The sequence below is a fragment of the Medicago truncatula genome, chromosome 7, assembly GCF_003473485.1.
Source record: "Medicago truncatula cultivar Jemalong A17 chromosome 7, MtrunA17r5.0-ANR, whole genome shotgun sequence".
Lineage (NCBI taxonomy): Eukaryota > Viridiplantae > Streptophyta > Magnoliopsida > Fabales > Fabaceae > Medicago > Medicago truncatula.
The window spans coordinates 40,188,142-40,211,353 of NC_053048.1; the positions used below are offsets into that span (position 1 = coordinate 40,188,142).

A 23,212-nucleotide genomic window follows, 5' to 3' on the forward strand; every position below is an offset into this window, starting at 1 on the left:
GATTAAGTTGAACTAAGAAGCAAGCAAACATTTTGTATAATAAATTATTAATGAAAGTTAGAGTTACAATCTGATTTGAAAGAACTCATGCACAAACCAAAACATAACAGGATATAAAATTGAGGACCAAATTACAATGACATTAACATAAATAACCATATAATTCATAATTCAAAAAATTCAAATAAATATGGCAATGTATCTTGCCAAAAGATTAACACAAATACTTGTATTAATAACAATATAAAGCTTCCTAAGTCTCTCATGCAAAGATGACTGCAATTGCAACCATGATTGCCATGACAACTCCAAACAGAGATGAAACAACAGAGTGAGCATCAGAAGAAGGTGGTGGAGAAGGAGCAGGTGCACCTTCGGCTAGAACAGTGATGACCAACTTCATTTGACGAGCCGAACAGTGATCAGCAACTCCACAAACATACCACTTTCTTCCTTCTGTTTTTAGTTGAATGATATCCTTTCCTGTAGAAAGTGCTTCATTTTTTGGTGGAAAAGTGCAGCTTTGAAAGAGTGTGCCATTTACTTTGAAAACATTGTGCCTTGCCGGATCATAGTTGAAAACTAAAAAGAAGAAGATGAAACAAAATTAGTTCATATTAGATTAATACATGTTCATCTAAACAAAAGTTAATTATAATCATAATATGCACTAACTAGTTATGCAGTTGATTATAAACTAAATAAACTTGAAACCAAATGAAAATTTGTTTTTTCCCTTTTACATACCTAAGTTGTCTCCAACACGGAAAACTTTGTCTTGAGCCCATTGAGTGTAATCAAAATCAACGGTCCAACCCTTGTCATCACCAACAATGTGATCAGTTGCAATTGCAACTGATGAAAGTAAAACCATGGAAATGGAAAGGATCAAAACTACACGAGAAGAAGCCATTTGATCAAAATTTGATTTTGGAAAATATTTCTCTCTAAATGTAGAAATTAACTTTAAAAAAATGAGTGTCAAAATTTTATTTCCTAGAATAAAATCTCAATCAAAGGAATAGCAAGTTAGCAAATGTAATTGTTTTGATTTGATTTGATGAATTGTGCATATCAACTTAGGCTATATATAGTTGTCATGTGTGGGTGTATTGATTTTATCGTCACAACAATAATAGAATATTTGTTTGCTATTATAAACGGCTACCGGATTTGGTCGGCTTTTTACTAAGACGAGGTTGAATTTCCACAACTTATTATTTTTTTTTTTACCTTTTTGGAATACACTTATATTATTTTATATTAATGTAAAGAAACTTTCTATCACTTGAACAAAAAGAAAGTTTTCTTTTGTTTTTATTTAACCACGTGGACATACTTGTTTTTATTTGGCAGTAAACAAGTATGCAATATAGTGTGGACCGTGTCAAAGGGAAATAGAAACAGTATATATAGTTCCTCTTCCGGGCTTCGTTATAATTGAGTTGTCTCCATGCAGAAAGTTTACACATAAATAATGTTTGTTTCTTACGAGTTTCTTTATTTGGAAAATTAGAGATGTAATCGAGTATTGACACTTGGAGTACAAATACTTGAGGAGTCTCGAATATATCAAGTTCTCAAGCTTAAATTAGAGATGTAATCGAGTATTGACCTTGTTTTGGCTCCCTAAGTGAATTTTCTTGCCTTGCTTTCCTTAAACACTCTGACTTATCTCTTTCCTTGCTCGCATATATGCTCACTCGTTAATTGATACCCCAAGTCATCTTTGATCTTTTAAACCTACAAATGTAATGGAAATAGGTCATGGTAGCTACAATGCTACTCAAAACCTAATTATCTAATATTTATAACGAACTAGAGGAATTTCATGAAATTTCTTTCAAACCAAATTTAATGGAGTTTAGAAAATTTGGCACGTATCAATTACCTTAGAAGTTATGATGTTTAATGTTTGTATAACTAAGGAGTAAGTGTAAAAGATATATTAAAGATGGGAGCACAAGATCTACTATAATCGCAACATTTCAAATAGATTAACCAACTCTTAAGCAACGCATTGAGTTAGAATACCAATCAAAGAAGCGGTATTGTATCCTTCTATAGCTCCTTAAAAACACATCTCCCTCTCTCATACTAAGCAATGTGGAATTTTTTGTTTGGTATACTTTTTAAAGGATAAAAGAAAGAAAAAAATAGGACATATATACTCATATCTTGTTTGCTACACTTGTATTTTATTATTTGAATTCATTTTTATTTATTTGTTATAGACGATATTTTTATTGAAAGTCGAGGGCAAATATTGGAAAGAGAAAAAGTCATCCTAAAAAAAATCAAAACATGCTATTTTCTTTAAACAGTATAGATATAGATAAATTAAAACTATATATACATTAGTGGCTTGTAACAAAGTCTTCCCTAAAAAAAATGTAAAAACTCAACAAACAATTATTTTTTTAACGACAACAATAATATAACAAATGTACCAAAATTCTTATTTTTTTAGTAACAATATAAACATAACAATACTCACAAATCTATATATATATAGGCTCCTTCTACTGTACACCCATATATTTGTATGTATCAATACTCCAAACTAAAATGGTCAATAGTTTTTTGACAGCATGGAACAAGTAAGTTTGATTGGATTATAGAATTAGCACCACCAAACTTGTGAGTTTTACACTTTGGGGCTTTTATTTTATGATATAATTAATTTTACTTTGATTTAACATAAAACAAGTTTAAATTGTTACTTCTTCTTCTTCATGGCAGTTCTTCTTCTTAATCTCTTTCATTGCAACCCTTGCTTGTATGTGGGAAACTACAAGAACTAATTTGACAGATTTTAATTGAACTTTGCTGTTATTTTTTATAGCAAAAAAGGGGATAGCTATCAAAAACACTCACCGCACTACAAAAAAGGGGAACAACAAGAAAAACAACACAAAACAAGATAGATTGATAGCTAATTAGAAGTAATAGGTAATTGGATTGATAAGAAAGATGACCTCTTTAGCAAAGGATTATGGATTATGTTTATGAAACAACATTCCAAACATCAAGTATAAGAAAAAACATAAAATTGTACCAGTAAAATACAAGAAAAAAAGGTCACGTATAAGAAAGCCATGCCATCAATTTTTTCAATTAAAATTCAGTAAGCAAAATTAATGGTGAGAAAGAAACGAAGGAACAGTACATAGATTATGTTTTTGTTCTGTTTCCGGAAAGAAAAAGAGAAGATTACGTTTGAGAAGATGAATGTTGGAGAGAAAATTGCGATGACCGTTAATGATTTGGTTTTGTTTTGATTAAAAGAATTAATTAATTAATTTTCTAAAATAGTAATTTGTACAATTTTTGGGGGTTAAATTGAATAGAAAAGTGTACCAAAACTCTTTCCCTCAAGTCAATCCTTAATAATGTTGGCATTGATCATTTAATTGAAATGGTTATTATTGGTTAAATATTTGAGAGTACCAAAACACTCAATTTTGTTTAAAGTACCATAAAAATTGCCATATATATACCCTAGTCGAATAACAAAATTCATCAAATCAAAACAATAACATTTTCGAAGCATTTGCTAGCTAGCAATTCTTTTCATTGAGATTCATTCTAGGAACATTTTCCCCGACACATATTTTACATTTAATTTCCATACTTAGGAGAGAAATATATTTCAAACCTAAATTTTGATCAAATGGGCTTCTCGTGTGTTCTTGATCCTAGCTATTTCAATGGTTTTATTTTCCTCAGTTGCAATGGCTACTGACACTACTAAAAAAACAAAAATTAATAAGGGATACTTAGTGAGGGAAAACATGAAATTCCTCTCTAATTCCGTCACTAAATTTTACGACCAAAGAATTTGTGAGGAATTTCATTTTTTGGTCACTAATTTCCCTCGCTAATTTTGTTTTTTCTAGTAGTGTGATCATATTGTGGGTGATGACAATGGCTGGACTATTAACTTCAATTACACTCAATGGGCGTAAGACAAAGTTTTTCGTGTTGGTGACAATCTTGGTATGTAAAAGGATAATACGATTTTCCATTTGGTTTAAAGTTTATTTAGTTCATACTCGATTACTAAATTCATTATTGTATATCATAATTTTAACTTTTATAGATGAACTGGTATTAATCTAATACGAACTAATTACGTTTTATCTTCTTTATTTTTAGTTTTCAACTATGACCCTTCAAGACACAATGTTTTCAAAGTGAACGGCACATTCTTTCAGAGATGCACTTTTCCACCACAAAACGAAGCACTTTCTACCGGAAAGGATATTATTCCCCTAAAGACTGAAGAAACAAAGTGGTATGTTTGTGGCATAGCTGATAACTGTTCTGCTCGTCACATGAAGTTCATCATCACTGTTCTAGCAGAAAGTGCCCCTGCTCCTTCTCTTCCACCTTCTTCTGATGCTCATTCTGTTGTTTCATCTGTGTTTGGAGTTGTCATGGCAACCATGGTTGCAATTGCAGTCATCTTTGCATGACTTAGGAAGCTTTATATTGTTTTTAATACAAGAGTTTGTGTTAACCTCTTGGCAATTTTTTTAATTAATGATGTTTCTTTATTTTAATGATATTGTAATTAGATCTTCAATTTTATATTTCCTTATGCTTTAACTTGTTCTTGATTTTTTTTATTTGAAATTTTTGCATCTGTCACAAGAATTGTACTTCAAAAAGGTCCTTGACAGGTTTGGAATGTTAAATTTTAAACTTGTAGCAACACTTATATCTCAGCAATTCAAGTTAGGTGTAAACAAGTATGCAATATTGAGACCTTATAGCCGTAATTTCTAAGATTGTTTATGAATCAAGAGAATGAAATAATTCAAGAGAACAACTATAAACTTATCATTATTCTGATTGGGAACTTTCACATTATAAACTTGGAGGTTTCTATATTAATATGTATGATTTCCCCTTGTGGTGTAAACCATTACTACCTCTTTTGAACTATAACTATCAGTGAAACAATGTGAAAAATTCTTTGCGATGTTTTAGCTTCAAGTTAAGTGTATCGTAGAGTATGATAGTTCTGAAAGCAAAAAACATTTAAATTTTTAGTTTTAATCAAAATCAAAATTTCATAAAAAAAAAAAAAAAACAACACATTTTCAAACGTTAGTGCAATAAAAACGTGTCCATCTTTTCGCTAGTTATGAAGAGAATATGGGATTTTGTGTTGCCTTTTTTGTTATTCCAACTATATCCTTAAACAAATTTTTTCTATAATAATGTTATATTGTTGTTGTCATTTAGAAAGATAAATATGGTTTGTTACATTTGAAATTCATAAATATTTATATTTATAATTTTAATTTATGTAAAATATATATATATATATATATATATATATATATATAAAATATCGTTTAAAATTTACATGCAAAATTTTCTATAAATTATCGTTGATAATCTACACACATCAATAAAAAATTAACAAAAACAAAAAGAATTTTATATTATATTAAAAATTAATTTATTAAAACTAGATTTTTTTTATTTGAAGTAAGAAATTAAAATATTTAAAAGTAAAGTTATCATTAAAAATTACAAAAATATGAACATTTATATATATTTTGAACAAATAACTTGATCAGGTAAAATATGGTTATTGTGTTCGTTATCATGTTCCGCTGTAAATGGATTGGGAAGGGCTAATTTTGCCTAGATATGGAAACCAAGCCTTGTAGAGGACTCTTGATTTGGTTATAGTTTAAAAAAAGTCTAATGTTGCTTTGGATGAGATTAAAATAGTCAAAATAAGTTACCTCTAAAAAAATTGAGCATATTTTGCTCCCTCAAATATTTTTCATCACAATTTGGTTTGTAAGTCAACTCACACGCATCCTTCATATTTTTAAATAAATTTTTATAGAGATGTTTAAAAACATTATAAAAATTTCTCCTAACAAATTTAAAATTTTAATTTAACAAAAATATTTTTAAGCGTTAAAAGCTTAAAAATTTATATGTAATTTATCCCTTGTTAAAAAATTAAAATTTTAGATGACACTTTTATAATATACGAAACATAAGTTTATAATGTAATTCAAAATCTCAAAGAATACACATGCGTTTACTAAAAGCGGGACCAAAAGTCATGATGAAACTATATATATGTGCTCTTAGGATACACGTTAACATGACCCTAACTATAATCCCCGTTATAGTTGCCAAATCGTGAAAAAATGAAGAAAAAAAAAGGTTGGGTAAATTTCTAAAATATAAAAATGAACAAAAATGGGTTGAGAGAAGGCAATAAGCAACAACAATAGACAATAAAAAAAACAATGAGAGAATGATGTCAATCATCAAATCTACGTTGAGTAATGGAACGATTAAAAAAAAAATTAGATGGTACCTTGAAGAGAATAGTGAAATTCAAAATCCAAATAGCAAACACTTGATGAACACCTCAAAGATCGTGGGTTTTAATAGAAGATCGTGGAGTGGGAATATTTTCTCAAGTGTTTGTGGTGTATTTTCTCAAGTGTTTGAGTGAACCAAAGTCCAGAATGAGAGCACTTGATATGTATCTTTCTTTCTTTCTCAAGTGTTTGTGATGTATTTTCTCTTTTTGATATAGGGAATCGATTCTCTCACGTGAAATTCTCTCGTTATTAAGTTTAACTATTCATCGTACTCCATAAAACAATTCCACTTGTTATTAAAAAGCATGTCTTTAGTTTACCTGATAATTTACATAATTTATTTATTAGAAAGAAGAAAAAAATTAATTAAAGTGTTTTTTTCTTCCACCATTAATCAAAATACTTGAATTTTGTTTTCCCAAAGTACAAAAAGAACAATAAAAGTGAGATACATCCTCGTTCATTAACAACACATTGTTTAAAACTCTTTTTGACCTACACTCATTTATCTTGATATATATCCTTCTAATATATTTTTTTATACAAAAAAATAATAATTTTTAGTTATTGAATAAGTTGTAGAATCCGTCTCTATGAGCTTAGCTCAATTGGTATAATGAACATTTCATTATATATACGTGGATCTGGGTTCGAACCCCACACATCTTACTCATTCGTTAACTTAATTTCATATAACAATTTCGTTCTTTATCTTTTTTACGTCATTTTTTTTTTTGTCAGTTTACATGAGTTTTCAAACATCAAATGTAAAATTCATATGAAAACATGAACGAATGATCGTATATTTGAGCACAAAGAGCTCAAATTGAAATATATAAAACAGCAGATTTGAATCTTGAAAATTCATATACAAATTGATCAAAATGACGTGAAAAAAAATATGTATATGGTAAAATTATTAACTGAAATTAAGTTAAAAGAGTTGAATAATTTTGTCACAAATTTTTTTTTTCAAGTCTTCGGAGACTAAGTCAAAATGGATGATTATCAAATGGCGCAGTAGTAAATTGCAAAGTGCAAAACAGGGCACCTCACAAATGAGTACGATAAAAAAAAAAAAAAAAAAAAAAATCAGGATATCTTCTGTGATCGAGAAAAGGTTCTTAACAAGTGAAGGAGGCTTCCACCCTTGCCACACCTATACTTGAGGTTCAACTGCGTGAACTCAAAGACATAGTCAGAATTTAAGTAGTTCCAAACTCCCTCTTCGTCAACCTAAATTTTAAAAGTTATACTAATCTTCTCAACAACAAAAAAAATCCTCACTCCACAATCAAGCATACATATGCAATATCACTTACAAACTATCAACGATTAATAAAGAGAATTGATAAACCTTTTAGGTCCTGCTACGTTTAGGATTGAAAAAGATGCAAAATCTAAATGACATTACCGGTCAAATCAAGTGCTGTTAACCAATTACGATCTCCGAATTGACATATGCAATTTAGAAATTAAATCAGAATATCCATACAAAGTTTGTAAGTAAATTGAAAGAACATAGCATAAATTAATGATTGAAAACAACTATAATCTATGATCAAAGCACATATATAGTTTTATAAAATGATTTAGCAAGATTCTCAAAAATTGGGTGGCTCGGTAGACTCCTCTAAGTTCTAACACAAATCGCATCATATTTTCAAACAGCAATCGAAGTCAAAAGAAAATATACATATGACAAGCCACATGGTCATGTCACACTTGGTTATGACATCGGGAAGGCATAAATGTCGTATTGTACTCCCATACCAGTCACCATAAAGTATAACCAGATACGAAAAAATATGGTGAAGGTAAATATTACAGTACTCTGTCTGGACAAGTTGCACTTGGCTAAAGAATAGTCCATTCCAAAATCATGCATCTCATTCAAGCAATGTTCTTCAGAATATAAATTAATCATAAATACAAAGAGATTATTCCAAAATCACTCATCTGTAGCTTCATTAGATGAGGTTGAGCAGCTCCCCCGAGATAGGTTTTCTTCCCGGAGTGTCACGACAGAGCTAAAATTATCTAGTAAGCATTCTTCATACATAACCATGAGCTTCTTAGCTACCTATTTAAATCATGAATAAGTGGACATTGTTAGCATTCTTCATACATAAAATAGAAATCATGAATTTAAGAAAATAGAAGAACCAAAAATAAAACGAAGCCAAAAATTCATAATAGGAATAAGAGATAATTCTAAAGCAATATAAAAAATGGAAAAATGACATATACCTCTTGAGTGGTGGCAAAGGCATTTTTAGCAAGAATAGGGAGAGGATACAGTTCGTTCCTGATTATCCATTCTATGTAATCAAAAGAAACCGGCTCTTTTTCCAACAAAAAAAGGAAGAAGGATAAAATTAGAATAGATAAAAAAAAAAAAAAAAAATCAATTAAGTGATTAATTTAATGTGCTTACTTATGGTTTGAGTGAACCAAAAGAGGATGTCTTCAGCAAGTTGTTGAAGCATTAGGGAGGGATTAGAGCCACATTTGTTGTGAATGAAGACATGACGCACCCACAAATCCTCCATAAGCAAACCAACCCCTTCTTCAAAAACTCTGATTGAGTTAGTAAGATTAGAACAATCAATCTCGGATGAAGAATTAGCCTTCAAATTAAATATACAAAAACTGTTATTATGAGGAAAGGAAAGGAAAGGGGGACACAGTAATAACCAGGTAAGTTAAGGTCGATTATATGTTACCTGGATTAGAGAACAACTAACGTTGGCTTCCTGGATGATATCACCAGAGGGAGTTGTTTCCATTCCATACTTTTTGAGGTAAGTTTCCATTCCAAACTTAGTTACCTCTTCCTCAAATGTCTCAAGGTAGGAGGGGGGAATATCACCAAGGCGAATACTGAGAAGAATAGAATTCTTGAATCTCTCTTTAAAAGAGGTGGATTGGCTTAAATCCTTAAGGTAGTCCTGCCATAAACAATCTTGCAGGTAAAGTATGGTCTTCTTCTTTTTCTGAATAGAGGGTAGGCTATCTATTTGAAACTTATTTACTCGTTTCCGATGAGCATCGGCTTCCTTGAGAATCTGAACAGAGCTAAAATCATGTTGTAAGCATTCTTGGTACATAGAGACTAGTTGATCACACACCTACAAAATAAGAGTAAAGATTGATTGCAAACACGGACGGTAAAAAAAAAAAAATGATTATTGAATCAATAAAAATAAGGGCACACACCTCTAGAATGCTGTTATCCTCAGGAGGAACATTACTAAGGAAAGAAATAAGTTGAAATTTGAGTTGAAGTTTAATAGTTGCTGAAGGCAGGTGTTTGGATCGAATGAAACGAGAAAATATGGTGTCACAAAGCCATTCAACACATCGCTCGGGGGACGACTCATAGTCACAGAGGCTTTTGCGCCTAATTTTCAATCGAATAACCCACCAAAAGTTGATAGCCAAACTAATCCCTTCCCTAAATACTTTCATTGAATCCTCTTCTAAATCCATCTGAGAATTAACAATAGAAAAAAACACATAATTAAAAAGTATATTAATATTCTATGCATCGATATGAAAACAAACTTCAACGATAGACAAGAACGAAAGCAAAGGGGTATATTACCTTAACTTCCAAAACAACGGAATTGTCCATAGCTGATTAGATGAATGGGAACAAATGAATGAATCGCGCACTCGATTGGAACGAGAACGATAACGAAAACGAGAAGCAGTTTATCCCTAGGGTTTCCAGTTCTGCTTTTGCTACGGATTCATGGATTTATATTTAGTTAGTAGTGTGCGGTTTGGTTCGTTTTGAGGTTAAAAGTCATCTGAACGATAAAAAACATGCGGTTTGGTTTGGTTTTGTTGATTTTTAAAATTAAATTCGAACCAAACCAAACCAAATTAATGTTGTTTGGATTGGATGTTCAGTGCAATTTTTTTCAAGACAATACAATTATTTGTTTCCAACATTAAAATCAAGTTATTAAAAACCTAAAAAACAACATGTTTCGAGTAATGTTTCCCACAATGTTTTAAATTTTATCCAACAATGTTTTCAACTACATAGACCAAATTAAAAACATGCACAAAAAATAATTCTATTTTGTAACAAATGCAAAAGAGTATGATTTTATCATTCTATAAAATTTTAAATACATTTTTGAAATAAAAAGAAAAGAAGAAACTTTTTTTTTTTAATCGGCAAATATTATTAAACGCCATCCCCGCAATACGCAAGGTATGGACGAAGCAAGATACAAATGGTTCTGTATATAGACGGTACACCATAACCACCTAAAAACACCCCTGGAAATAAACCCACCAAAACACATCACCACCTAAACCTAAAACAGACTCCTTCAAAAAAAAAAAAAAGCACTGTAAACACGGTGTCCAGAAGGTAATATATTTTTTTCTACTTTTTCGATGTTGTTTTATGTTGTGGTGGTGGTGGTGAGGCGTGGGAGTGGTGGTGTTTCGGTTGAGGGAAGAGAAGGGTGTTTGTTGGGGGTGATTTCCTTTGAAGGCAACCTCTGTTACTCGGGTCTATGTTCGTCGTCACTAGCTCCTGTTTTGTGCTTTTTTGGGTGGTTTAGGTATTTAGGGTGTTTGGAGGGAGCGGGTCCCGTTGTGTCGAGCCTTTTCCTTTCGATAGGTTGGTTGTTTAAACTTTGCATGCCATGTCATTCGTATTACATATTGTGTGTTGGTTTCCGGTGGGCCGATTACTTTTGCTTCGAGATCGGTAGTCCGGGTCTAGTTGTAATCTTTGTTTAGCTTGATTTGGTTTTCTCTGGTGTACCGGGGGCGAGGGGTGCCCTGTTAATTTGGTACTAAAGTCTGGTGAGACGATCACTTTTGATTCGAGATCGGGAGTCAGTTCTTTGTCTCAAGTTCGTTTGTGGGCATTTGTTTTGTGCTCTTTCGGTGGATCGGAGGTCGCGAGGTTGTGAAAGCTACATGATCCTTCGGTCAGGTGCTCTTCGAATTGTGGCTCAGCTTGGTTGTTGAGGTCTGAGAGTTTTCTTTTGAGGGTGTTCTTTGGGGGTGAGTAGAAAAGAAGAAACTTAACAAGAGAAAAAACATGTCATTTTATAAAAGTTCACATTGAGTTTCTATGAATTTTAGTATAGATGACATATGTTTAAATTTAATTAGTATTTTTTTTTTTTATGTTGCGGTTTGGTTTGGTTCGGTTGAGAAAATAAAAACCACAAACCAAATCATGCGGTTAAGTAAAAATATGATCTGAATACATCTGAATCAAATACGGTATTTTGCTGTTTTGATTTGTGTTGTTTCGGTTTACGGTTTATCTATTGGTTTGGTTTAGTTGTGAGCACCCCTGTTTACTAGTGTGTTAATCTATGCATGCATATTCAATCTCAGATTTTTTATTTTCTTATTTATCAATGAACTTTTTTTTTTTGAAATATCATCAATGATTATTTAAATATGTCTGTAATTATTATTTTTTTACTGCAATGATGACAAATATGTGTCCCATATTTTTTATTTTTGTTAGTGGTAAATATATGTCTCATGTTCATTATGTATCAATCACAAATTTGTCCCTTGTTTTTTCTTCTAGATTTACCAATGACAATATTTCTCCCGTATTTTTTATGAATTAATGACTAATATTAACATTGTTTTTTTTTATTAGTGAAAAATATTTAACTCGTAACTTTATATGTATCGATAATAAATATTTCTCCTATTTACTTTTTATATATGTATAATAACAACAAATATATGTATGTGACTGTTTAAAATATATATATATAGTTATGAACCTCAACAATGAACAATCCCTCTCCACATCCTATACTTACATTACATTCATTAATCATTATAACTACACCGCTAGGTAGACTTTCAATATAATAGCCTCAATATATTGGGATCAAATTACAATAATATTATAAATCAATCATCATATATAATTTATTGAAGAAGAAAAAATCAAACAAATATGGCAATATATTGCTGCCAAGTTGCCAATGCAAACTCTTATTTGAATAACATGACAAAGATTGAGAAGTGATGATGTCTCTTAAGCAAAAATGGTTGCCATGGCCACTATGGCTACCATGACAACTCCAAACATAGATGATACAATAGAGTGAGCATTAGAAGATGGAGGAGGGGAAGGAGCAGGTGCGCCTTCTGCTAGAACAGTGATGACAAATTTCATTTGATGAGCAGAACAATGATCAGCTACGCCACAAACATACCACTTTCTTCCTTCTGTTTTTAGTTGAATGATATCCTTTCCCGTAGAGAGTGCTTCATTTTTTGGTGGAAAAGTGCAGTCCTTAAAAAGTGTACCATTCACTTTGAAGATGTTGTGCTTTGTGTTGTCATAATTGAATACTGAAATAAGAGATAATTGAAAAGTGAAAAAAAAAAACAATGAGATTCATCTTATGTAAATTTAAATTAATAGGTGCAAATAAAAAGTAACAAATATTTTAATTTTCCATACCAAGGTTGTCACCAACACGGAAAACCTTGTCCTGAGTCCACTGAGTATAGTTAAAATCAACAGTCCAACCCTTGTCATCACCAACAATGTGATCGGCTGCCATTGCAACTGAAGAAAGCAAAACCATTGAAATTGCGAGGATTGCTACGCGATTAAGAGCCATTTGATTTGTTCTAAGAGATAATATAAGCTATGAATTGAATGTTAGCAAATGCTATGCAAATTAAATGTTATTGCTTAGATCATTTGTTAGATTAACTTCTAACTTGGACTATATATAGGATAGGATTTGGATATTGATTTTACCGTTGTACAAATTTGGAAGCTATCAAGTGGAGGGTACCGGATTAGGTCGGCTTTTTACAATGATGGATATGACATTGTACAACTTTTACTAGTTTATTTATTTGCATTAATATAGTTATTTTAATTAATCATATGAAGTGGACAATTGTAAGTACTTGGTCCTATCGAATAGAACGTAGTTATACTTTAAATTTGGAGAAAACGAAATATGCTTAGTCCTTTGTTATGGATTCAATATATGCCATGTGGAACTTGTCAAAGGGAAATAGAAAATGAGTAGATTTTTTCTCACGGCCTGCCTTCTCCACTTTTGCAATAAGAACAGTTATGGCCTGATTTTAATTATTTTACCCCATAAGATAATTATATATATATATATAACAAAGAATTAGACTTTGAACCCTTAAACAATATCTCGAGTTCCAATCTTATAAATAAATAAATAAAAAATATAGTTAGAAGGAGAGATCCGACTAAAAATGATCAATTAGATTTTTTGCCGATAGATACTTTGCATGAGTAACATTAGGTAAAAAAAAAAAAAAGGAGATTAAAAAAACATGGGTGTGACAGAAAGAAATTATTGACGAAAAGTGTAAATATAAGATATGGAAAGAAAAAAAAGACATTCCCTTTTATTTTACTGTAGACTTGTAGTTGATTGTAATAAAACATATTAGAACAAGCATCACATCGCTGAGCATGGTAAAGAAAGAGGGAGGTTAATGTTATATACATTGACACTTTTCTATATTTGACTTTTGCAAAAAAAATTATTGTATTGATAATTTTCTTTTCTTCTTTTTTTCTTTCTATTTTCTTAAAGTGTTGTGAGATGTTGTTGTTTATGTATTTGCTTTGAAGAGTGTGGCGGAGCCCATAGTGTGTTTGAGAGAAGCCTATGTATTATAAAAAAATTCAAAGTGCTATAATTTTGGTTTTCATTAGATAATTTTTTTTTTAAGAAATCAAAATAGAATATATTAATATCAATAGATTATTCCACCAGCACAAGAAGTGTCGGGGAGGAAGACTAAAGTTACAACAAGAATTCAAACAAAATAATAAAAATAATTAAGTACCACCCAAGCATAATAAAGGGTTTTGGCACCAATCATGAAACTGATAAGAGAAATAAACGCTATTTATTAAACAGTTGTGGTATATATTTATCTGTTTTGAAATTTTTCATGTTAAATTGTGTGTTTTGTTTCTTAATTTCTCTATATGTTGTTTTTCTCAACATTTGATATTATAGCTTTAATTCGATATAGAGATATTAATTTCTTACTATGTTATGTGATTGTATTGTCTGATCTTACACGTTAGAGAAGAATGGTGGTATTGTAAAAGTGTTATTTTAAATAAATTATGGCTTGAAATGATTTGATACTCGATTTTTTCATTGTGACTCACTGCAACTAGGGGTGTACATGGGTTGGGTAAACCCAAAAAACCCGTCAAACCCATCCAAAAAAACCCAAAAAAGTGGGTTGGGTTGGGTGATTGGGTTGATATGGTTTTAAAAAATGAAAAACCCATAAAAAATAATGGGTTTTGGGTAAAACCAGACCCATACCCAATAAACCAACTTACCCAATAATTTCTAAATTTTAATTTCATTTTCATAGGGAGGAAAAAGAATAACAAATGTTTTGATCATAAATTTAGTTTAATTTCTAAAATTGACACATCACATCCTCTATAACATCCTCTATATTGAAAATAAAAAAAATATTAGAGTTATAAATGATGATGTTGCAATTTATAGTTACTTTGATGCTAAAGCAATTTTACGTCATCCAACTTTAATTTATTTCAAGTATTCGATGATCAAATTTTTTAGTTAATATTAAAATTTATTATGCTAAAATATAGTGAAAATATGTTACATAATTATTTTAAGAAAATAAAAAGTTGAAATTTTTTTATGAAAAAAATACAAGGACTCGTCGTTTAGTCATTTCATATTAACAAAAAAAATTGTGGGTAACCCACTACCCAATCCAAACCAAACCGGAAATGAGTGGGTTTGCCCAAACCCACCCATTAATTTAACGGGTGGATATTTTACCAAACCCAAACCGGAGTATCCTATATGGTTCGGGTCTTAGGTTTGGCCAAACCCAACCCAAATCAACCCACTTACACCCCTAACTGCAACAACAATATGTCTAGTTCTTCCAAGCGATGTGAAGTTTGATAAAGAGAAATTTGATGGAAAAAAATAAATAAATATTCTTTAGTTGAAAAATACAAGTCAATGATGTGTTGATACAATAAGTATTTTAGTTCTTCAAAGCATTGAGAAGTTTGACAAAGAGAAATTTGCTGGAAAAAAAAAAAATCAATATTCCCTAGTGAAAAAATACACGTCAATGATGTGTTGATATAATAAGGATTTCACAAAATATTGGTTATCATTGATGCAAGGTATTTTGTGAAATTATGTCCATTGCCGAAGAACTTTTTGAGAAAGCCAAAATGAAATTTGAGCCATCATTTTTCAGCAAAGCTTTTAACATTGATCCCTTTCTAAAACTTACGGTATCACTCATTCTTGTGTGGATCATTCATTCTTCTGGGGAAAATATTAACTTGTATCATAAAGGTACGAGATAAGAAGTTAAGAGAAATGTTAGCAATACTATCATTTTATCACTTTCTCTAACACTGACTTTTAATATTGGGTGAAACTCATGTGGCACTCACTCTCTTTGGCATTTTACGTGGGATTCATTTATAAAGTATGGAACCCACATGAATTTTACTTAATAAGAGATTGGGTGTTACAGTAAGTGTTAAAAAAAAAGATTGTCATAGCTTTTGAAGAAGCTAAATGTAGAACTAGAAGTATTTTCTTAAAAAATATGTATTCAATATCTTAAAATTTTAAACATTATTCTTTTCAACGTAAAAATTGCTTTTCAATTCTCCTTTTAGCTCCTTAATTTGTGCTCTTATTAGAGCACAATCGTTCTTTTATTAGTCGAAATCATTAAGTCCCGCATTTTAAAAATGGATATGTGGAATAATATGTTGATGTATAAGTGTGAATTAGAAGTTTGACGTTGAATGTAATTTTGTCTAATACGGTTGAATGTAATTATGGTGCACAATATATATGATTAAATAATAGGGGAAATATATGTGTGGACTCGAAAGAGTCGTTAATGCTTGCTACCGTGTAGAGAGTTGATGGATCTTGACTTGTTTCTGTGTTGGCGGACGATTCATACGCCAGCTTAAGATTCTCCATTCACTTTGTGTGATTTGGATTGTGCGGCTCGAAAGGGTCGTTTAACTTGCTGCTATTGTTGTAGGGAGTTGAAGGTACATGAACCGCCTCCGTGTTGACAGAGGGTTCAATCACCGCATCGAAGACCTTTAGTTAGTTTTAGGATTAATTAGAGGTTGATACACTTTTGTGTTGTTTTAATTTTTATCACCTGTTTGGGGTCGACTTGCACTATTGTGTGGTTTCACTGGGTGAGGTTTATGTCCTCCAGTTTTTATGCATTTTTTTCCCTTTTTAATCATATTTATGAGCACTTGACAAAAGATTTGAGTAGGATACCAACTTAGTTCAAAGCCTCTTTTTTGCTGTCATTTTGCTTTTGCCTTATAGATAAATAAAAAATGAAGAGGCTAAACTAACCCATTCAATGGCAATGGGGAGAATCGAACATGAAATCTTTAGGAGGAGCAAACTCCAAAAATCCCAAGCCAACAACATGCCTACCCAAGTGGGAAACTCCAAGATCCCAAGCTAAACTCCAATAATTTAAGAGTTAATAATGTTTTACCCCCTGTAATATATGTCATTTCCGGTTTTCCCACTGTAAAATTTTTTGTTTAGTTTCCTTCCTTGTAATTTGTAAATTTTTTGGTTTTGGACCTTCATGACAAATTTCGCCCCCTGTAAAATCTTCAAATTTCGGTTTACCCCCTGTAATTTGAGAAAATTTCGATTTACCCCCTTGCTAATTTGAGCAAATTTCGGTTTACTCCTGTACCATATCATCTATTTTGTACAATCAAAATTCATGAAGGTCCAAAACCAGAAATCTTCAAATTACAAGGATGGAAACTAAACAAAAAAATTTACAGGGGAAAACCGGAAATGACCAATATTACGGGGGGTAAAGCACTGTTAACCCATAATTTAATTTGTATTTACTGATAGTGTAAAAATATTTTACACATACGCCCAAACAAATCATATTACTTAAACATTTTAGTACTTAACCTATAAAAATGACATTGTAGTGTGGCTTTGAATTAGATGTACGTGTAAAAAAATCTTATGATTAATACTTAGATATGACTTAAGAATGATGCTTTGATATGATAAATAAATGTGATTGCAGTCTCATGTATCCAACAAAATATTGCAATAATTTTCCACATAAACCCTTAATTCACGACATCAAGCTACTCTCTACTTCAGCTCTAGCTAGCTCTAGCAATTCATTGTATATGGTTTCACCATATAAACAATTTCAGAGTAAGTTGAAGTGACATATTATCCATCAGCAAATAATCTCAATGCCTCTCATGGGTTTTATTAATCATAAATAACAAAATGATATTACATTCACCAATGTAAACAAACTAAATAAATAATAATGAAGGGGGCTAATTATTAGTAATAACTAACTGGGAAAAAAACAGCCTCTCCTTGAAACATCACACATGATCGGTTAACATCCAATCTTAAACAGCTATCAATCTCTGTTAAATATTTGGAAAAGCTTCTTTGGCAGCAGGGATCGACGGGGAACGCTACTAGCAGGCCATGGTGCATTCGAAGGCGGTGCTTCAGGTGTCACCAGGTCAAGTGATGGTGATGGAGAAGGTGAAGGTACTGGAGACCAACCATCTTGTTTTGGCTGCACAGTTATGAAAAGCTTTTGTCCATTTTCGCAGTGATCGGTAACACTTGAAATGTACCATCTTCTCCCATAGGTTGTAATTATAATTTTGTCTTGCCCACTGGTTAACACAGGTGCTGTCAAAGGAACTGAGCAACTCTTGAAGTCACTTCCATTCACTCTCACAACATTGTCTTTGCCACCAACATAATTGAATGCTGCAATGAAATTAATCACCAATTTTAGTTTTTCTTAGCAATGAAATTAGAGATAATGAAAGAATATACAAATGGAAATGAGCTTACTGAGTGTGTCCCCGAGACGAAAGACCTTGTTTGCGGTCCAAGTTTGGTAATCAAACAAAGTAGTCCAACCCTTTTCATCACCAACTACAAAATCTTTTGCCACAGCCATGGTTGAGAAGATAGTAGCAATGAAAGCAAAGAGGAAAAGAGCACGAGAAAGAGCCATAGTTGAAGTACTAGTATTGCTCTTTCTTTGTTTAATTTTGTTACTTAATATAAGAGATTGAATACGGGTATATATACACATATAATTTCAGGGCAAGGGGATTGTCACAAACGGCTAAGGACGGCTTGGCAGAATTTGAATATTAATTTATTTTTTTGGTTACAAGAATTTGAATATTAATTTGATTTAACTACAAATTATAATATCGTATTTAGACTAAGATAAGAAATAACGTAATATTGTAATTGGAAATAATGTTGAGGTACGGTAATAGTTTCAATTTTTGCAATAGCCATGAAGCTTGAACCTTCTCTTGTTCATATGTTGCTTCTCGTAGATAAATATAGCAATTTTATTTTTTATTTTGTTCGTATTAAGTTTTTTTATTCATATTGAGTAGTTAAAGGTTCAGCATTCAAGTCCCGACAATAAAAAAAAAAAGTAACAAAATAACAATTAACATATTAAGATACTAACATTCAAAATTCATAAGATAACTTGACTGGTTAACAACCAATTCCACACCACACTTATTTATAAATTCATAAACTGAAATATAATGCTTGCTTAATAATAATGATCCATAAACCTATAACCAATATTAGGATGTTGCATTTTCCAAGATCGCTTTTTTCATCTTAATAGCCAAAATATTTCTTCCTGCAATCCATATAATATTTCATCCTGCAAGGCACAGTGAAAAAACAAGAACAAAATATACTAGTAAGCAAGCAAGCAATTTTGAATACATGATTTATTTAACTAGCATAAATAAAATAGCAAGGTCCAAATCATGATTGTGAGTAAACTCACAACCATGTAGACCTTATTGCACAATTACTCAACATATACTCTTTAGAACAATTACCCTAAAATCATTGGTGATGGACGTCCTTCCCTAAGTTGAGCAAGTTCAACCCAGGATAGATCAGCGAAATCATTGAGGCTGAGTTCAGAACCAGAATTTCCGATTTGATTGTGTCGGGTGACCGTTGCATACCTTTTCTTAAACACTTTGAACCTGTAGTGCTTCTCTTTCTCTGAAGAGTATGTTCTGTTATATTCCTTACACCAATCTTCAAAGTTTTCATAAGTAGCCTGTTATTAACGATCACAACTATTAGATAGAGAACGAGCGCAGCGTTCTTAATAAAAGTCTACGGTCACAATCTAGGTTAGGATATATTGGTTTTTTATGTAGCTAAAACAACAGTTCGACAACAATCTAGGTTGCATTGGGTATTTGACTACAATTCTCCGTAATATAAAAATCACGATGCTATAGAAATATTTAAAACAAACAATATATACAAATTTTTCAAAACATTATTGTGAGAGAAACTAAAGATATTTGTGGCGAACCTGATATTGGGGATAAAACCGTTCTTGAAACCGGGAGACAAGCAGTTCTTGAAGATCAGAGGCTCGCAATTTAGTTGCTTCCATTCTTTGTTTGATTATTTCCATTGTGTCACGCAAAATTGATTTGCAAACTTTGAGGAATTAAACAGGTGGTGGGAAGATTGATGAGAGATATTGAAGGCACGATTGAGGTTTTACGATTTCACAAGCAATATAGCTCTAATAATATTTCAATTTATAAAGTGTAAACTGCTTTCAAAATCCAAAACTTCTTCCCCAAGAAATACATCAACAAAAAAGAAAAACTTCTTCGCCAAGAAAATAATGTATACCTTTTTTTGAAAGAAATAATGTATATCTTTTTTTAAGGGAAAATAATGTATATCTTATTTAGTTATATTTATGTGATTTTATTTCTTTTTTATGCACATGCTTAATTCACTTTTTTTTTGTTCAATAATTCACATTTTTATATAATGTTGTTTTTCTCAACATTTAATATCAGAGCTTTAATTTGATCTAGAAATATTCATTTCTTACTATGTTATATGATTGCAATATTGTCTGATCTTCCACGTTAGAAGGAAAAAAAAAAAAAAAAAACAATACCGTAAAAGGGTTGTTTTCAATAAGTTTTGGCTTGAAAAGACTTGATGCTTAAGTTGTTCATTGTGACTCACTTATCGTTTTCTGGTCACCTACATGATGCACAACTTACAACTTACGTATGGATACAACTGCAACATGTCAAATTCTTCAAGCATTGAAAAGTTTGACCAAGAAAAAATTGATGGAAAAGAAAAAAAAACAAATTCTCTAGTGAAAAAAATATATGTCAATGATATGTTGATACAATAAGGATTTCACAATGTGTTGATTTGAACACAAACATTGATTGGCATTGATGTAAGGTAAGTTTGTGAGCTTATGTCAATTGTCATAGAACTTCTTGAGAAAGCCAACATGAAAGTTGCCCCATATTTTCAACAAAGTTTTCAACACCGATCTGTTTCCAAAACTTACTCTACTATTTATTCTTTTATTAGTCGAAATCATTAAGTACTTAACAACAAACATGGTTTTTTTTTAAGAAGTTAAAATGAAATTATATAAAACGAGCAACTCTACCTTCTCCACACAGGAATGCCGGAGAAGAGTAAAGAAGAAAAAAAGTAAGTAACAGTTACATCAATGAAGGGTGAAAAATACCCAAAAAAAAAAAACCGAAAATACACAGCTCAACCCAAACGCAAAAGAGGGTTCAACCAACATGTACGGTAGTTGAAAGTTAAGTTGACATAATTCACCTCTAACCACTAAAAAGATTGAATTTTAATTTTGTCAATTAAGTGATGTAAGACATGAAACGGTCGAGAACCAAAACAATTGAAGAACCACGTGTAAATTTTTAGAATAGCCTCCCAAGGCAACAAAATGAATCAAATGATCTAAAAAATGAGACGGAATGACCAAGATAAAGTTGAACCAGTCGTAAACAACATTTCGAATTTGACAAGAAAAATCACAATGAAGAAAAAATATGATCTACATCCACTAAATTATCAAACCCTCCAACACAAAGTTGATCAATAATTGTGAGCACACCTCGCCTAATAAGGTTGTCATTTGTCAGAATTTTATTACAAATGACAGAATTTTATTACGGAGTAACTGCCACACGAAGAGACAAACTTTCAGAGGAACCTCCTTATGCCAAATTAATGGAGCATATTCATCAATAATTTGATAATCCGTTGATATTAGAAAATTGTAGGCACTCATGTCATTATATTTTTTTTGTAACATGCAAATACCAAAGCCACCTATCGTTCACATTTTCCTACAAAACAAAACATAATTTAACAAGGAACGACACTCCACAACAAATCCTCCTCGCATGCCCACAACACCCTCCTCCATTTCCAAGCCTCACCACCCTACCCCAACTTAAAGATCTACATTATTTTAATATGATCTACATCCTCTAAATTATCGCAAAAATTAAAAAGACGATTGAATCCAACCTTCAAAACCCCCATGTCTAACCAATGATCCCACAAAAATAATGTTGAAACTGCGTCTCACACCTCACACCCACAGTTGTCATCAAACCACTTTCCTACCCCCACACCGACACCATTTCTAGTGCTAATTAAATTATTCCACCAGTCCGAACCTCCTTTAACATCTTTGCAAATGTTTCCCCCTTCCTCCTGATACCTAGCTGCCAAGACTCTATGCCACAGACTCTTAGGCTTCTCCTTCAACCTACAACATCATTTACCTAGCAATGTCATGTTAAACTCCCTCAACCGCCGAACGCCCAAACCACCATTCTCCTGTTTAGAACAAATAGAATTCCAGTTTATCCAAGATATTTTCCTAACTTCTCACTTCGCCCTAGAAAAAACAGTTAAAGTAGATTCAATAGAGGACATGAAACATGTGTGTAGGGCAGGACAATCGGTAAGTTCAGTCGGATTTCAGACCCAAAGTCCAAATCCAACTGAAACTATGGGTGATAATACATCACCCCTCCCCGTCCTTTTGAGACATCGGTTACGGTGGATGACGGGTTTAAAGGTTTTCTGGGTGAATGGGTGGGTTTCGCCAGTTAACATAAACAAACCTCTTTGCAAACAGAAATCCAGAAAAATTCAAAACTTTAAGAAGTACCCCAAACTATTAAAGGGTTTTAGTGACAAAAAAATCAGGGAAAAAAGGAAAGAAAAATAAAGGTTGAAGATCAAATCTATGTGTGATCAAAGGGATTGAAAGGTTTGGAATCTGGAACATAAGACTTCATTTTATAATTGAAGATTTTCTTTTCAATAAGTGTGAAAAGAAAGAGCAATTGTTTTGAAACCGGAAGAACAAGATGGCCAATAGTTATTATATTTGATTTCAATGCTTCTCCTACTATTGCCATAAGATTACTCTCGAAATGAAATTCCAACTTTAGCTTCTTTGTCTTCTTCCTCAAAAACACAATGGTAAGTTTTATCATCAGATCCTTTGTGAGTTTTAAGTACTGTAATTTAATGAACCTAAAAAAGCAAAAATTGCTTATAAATGTGACCGGAGAGAGTACTGCAATTTCCTAGATCATTTTCGTTAAGAAAAATATTTTTTGGACACTACATGTTGTATATACATCTTAATATGTTTGGATTGATGGTATGTGATGGAATGGAGTGGTAACTAATTATGTTCCATTGTTTGGACCAGCAAAAAGTGAATGGAGTGGAATAGAATGGAATACTATTAGGGTTGGGAATAGGCTAGGTCGGCCTACAGGGGCCTACGACCTGGCCTGTTTAAGCCTGGCCTATTTATTAAAAAAGCCAGGTTAA

The 23,212-nt window shown here is 31.7% G+C and overlaps 6 protein-coding genes across 6 annotated transcripts; 1 reads left to right on the top strand and 5 right to left on the bottom strand.

The window, feature by feature from the left end:
- Window positions 1-262: 262 nt before the first annotated feature.
- Window positions 263-913, bottom strand: LOC11437278 (blue copper protein 1a-like). Its single transcript, XM_003624619.4, has 2 exons — window positions 748-913; window positions 263-582 (listed from the first exon to the last, which is right to left on the bottom strand). Exons 1-2 carry the CDS (start codon window positions 911-913, stop codon window positions 263-265), a joined length of 486 nt encoding a protein of 161 aa, XP_003624667.1.
- Window positions 914-3,927: 3,014 nt separating this feature from the next.
- LOC11444145 (blue copper protein 1b) lies at window positions 3,928-4,478 on the top strand. The gene is made up of 2 exons (XM_024771022.1): window positions 3,928-4,003; window positions 4,159-4,478. Exons 1-2 carry the CDS (start codon window positions 3,928-3,930, stop codon window positions 4,476-4,478), a joined length of 396 nt encoding a protein of 131 aa, XP_024626790.1.
- Window positions 4,479-7,982: 3,504 nt separating this feature from the next.
- LOC11437279 (uncharacterized) lies at window positions 7,983-9,856 on the bottom strand. The gene is made up of 5 exons (XM_039827407.1): window positions 9,588-9,856; window positions 9,095-9,499; window positions 8,806-8,998; window positions 8,619-8,713; window positions 7,983-8,451 (listed from the first exon to the last, which is right to left on the bottom strand). The coding sequence occupies exons 1-5, from the start codon at window positions 9,837-9,839 to the stop codon at window positions 8,320-8,322; spliced, it is 1,077 nt and encodes a 358-aa protein (XP_039683341.1). The 5' UTR covers window positions 9,840-9,856; the 3' UTR covers window positions 7,983-8,319.
- Window positions 9,857-12,414: 2,558 nt separating this feature from the next.
- On the bottom strand, window positions 12,415-13,009 carry LOC11444146 (blue copper protein 1a-like). Its single transcript, XM_003624622.4, has 2 exons — window positions 12,847-13,009; window positions 12,415-12,734 (listed from the first exon to the last, which is right to left on the bottom strand). Exons 1-2 carry the CDS (start codon window positions 13,007-13,009, stop codon window positions 12,415-12,417), a joined length of 483 nt encoding a protein of 160 aa, XP_003624670.1.
- A 4,786-nt stretch (window positions 13,010-17,795) lies between these two features.
- Window positions 17,796-18,734, bottom strand: LOC11442676 (blue copper protein 1a-like). The gene is made up of 2 exons (XM_003624623.3): window positions 18,332-18,734; window positions 17,796-18,244 (listed from the first exon to the last, which is right to left on the bottom strand). The coding sequence occupies exons 1-2, from the start codon at window positions 18,576-18,578 to the stop codon at window positions 17,880-17,882; spliced, it is 612 nt and encodes a 203-aa protein (XP_003624671.2). The 5' UTR covers window positions 18,579-18,734; the 3' UTR covers window positions 17,796-17,879.
- Window positions 18,735-18,982: 248 nt separating this feature from the next.
- Window positions 18,983-20,080, bottom strand: LOC11443123 (cysteine protease XCP2). The gene is made up of 3 exons (XM_003624624.4): window positions 19,860-20,080; window positions 19,366-19,595; window positions 18,983-19,181 (listed from the first exon to the last, which is right to left on the bottom strand). The coding sequence occupies exons 1-3, from the start codon at window positions 19,962-19,964 to the stop codon at window positions 19,136-19,138; spliced, it is 381 nt and encodes a 126-aa protein (XP_003624672.3). The 5' UTR covers window positions 19,965-20,080; the 3' UTR covers window positions 18,983-19,135.
- Between the last annotated feature and the right edge of the window lie 3,132 nt (window positions 20,081-23,212).

Excerpts from the sequence above, each read along its gene's own strand:
- LOC11437279 (XM_039827407.1), bottom strand. The coding sequence starts at position 9,839 with ATGAAAGTATTTAGGGAAGGGATTAGTTTGGCTATCAACTTTTGGTGG. Across the intron at positions 9,500-9,587 it reads AGGATAACAGCATTCTAGAG|GTGTGTGATCAACTAGTCTC; the intron begins GTGTGTGCCCTT and ends CTTATTTTGTAG. Across the intron at positions 8,714-8,805 it reads TTGGTTCACTCAAACCATAA|AGCCGGTTTCTTTTGATTAC; the intron begins GTAAGCACATTA and ends TGTTGGAAAAAG.
- LOC11444146 (XM_003624622.4), bottom strand. The coding sequence starts at position 13,009 with ATGGCTCTTAATCGCGTAGCAATCCTCGCAATTTCAATGGTTTTGCTT. Across the intron at positions 12,735-12,846 it reads CCGTGTTGGTGACAACCTTG|TATTCAATTATGACAACACA; the intron begins GTATGGAAAATT and ends CTCTTATTTCAG.
- LOC11442676 (XM_003624623.3), bottom strand. The coding sequence starts at position 18,578 with ATGTGTATATATACCCGTATTCAATCTCTTATATTAAGTAACAAAATT. Across the intron at positions 18,245-18,331 it reads TCGTCTCGGGGACACACTCA|CATTCAATTATGTTGGTGGC; the intron begins GTAAGCTCATTT and ends ATTTCATTGCAG.
- LOC11443123 (XM_003624624.4), bottom strand. The coding sequence starts at position 19,964 with ATGGAAATAATCAAACAAAGAATGGAAGCAACTAAATTGCGAGCCTCT. Across the intron at positions 19,596-19,859 it reads GGTTTTATCCCCAATATCAG|GCTACTTATGAAAACTTTGA; the intron begins GTTCGCCACAAA and ends CGTTAATAACAG. Across the intron at positions 19,182-19,365 it reads CCATCACCAATGATTTTAGG|GATGAAATATTATATGGATT; the intron begins GTAATTGTTCTA and ends TGTGCCTTGCAG.
- LOC11437278 (XM_003624619.4), bottom strand. The coding sequence starts at position 913 with ATGGCTTCTTCTCGTGTAGTTTTGATCCTTTCCATTTCCATGGTTTTA. Across the intron at positions 583-747 it reads CCGTGTTGGAGACAACTTAG|TTTTCAACTATGATCCGGCA; the intron begins GTATGTAAAAGG and ends TCTTCTTTTTAG.
- LOC11444145 (XM_024771022.1), top strand. The coding sequence starts at position 3,928 with ATGGCTGGACTATTAACTTCAATTACACTCAATGGGCGTAAGACAAAG. Across the intron at positions 4,004-4,158 it reads GTTGGTGACAATCTTGGTAT|TTTTCAACTATGACCCTTCA; the intron begins GTAAAAGGATAA and ends CTTTATTTTTAG.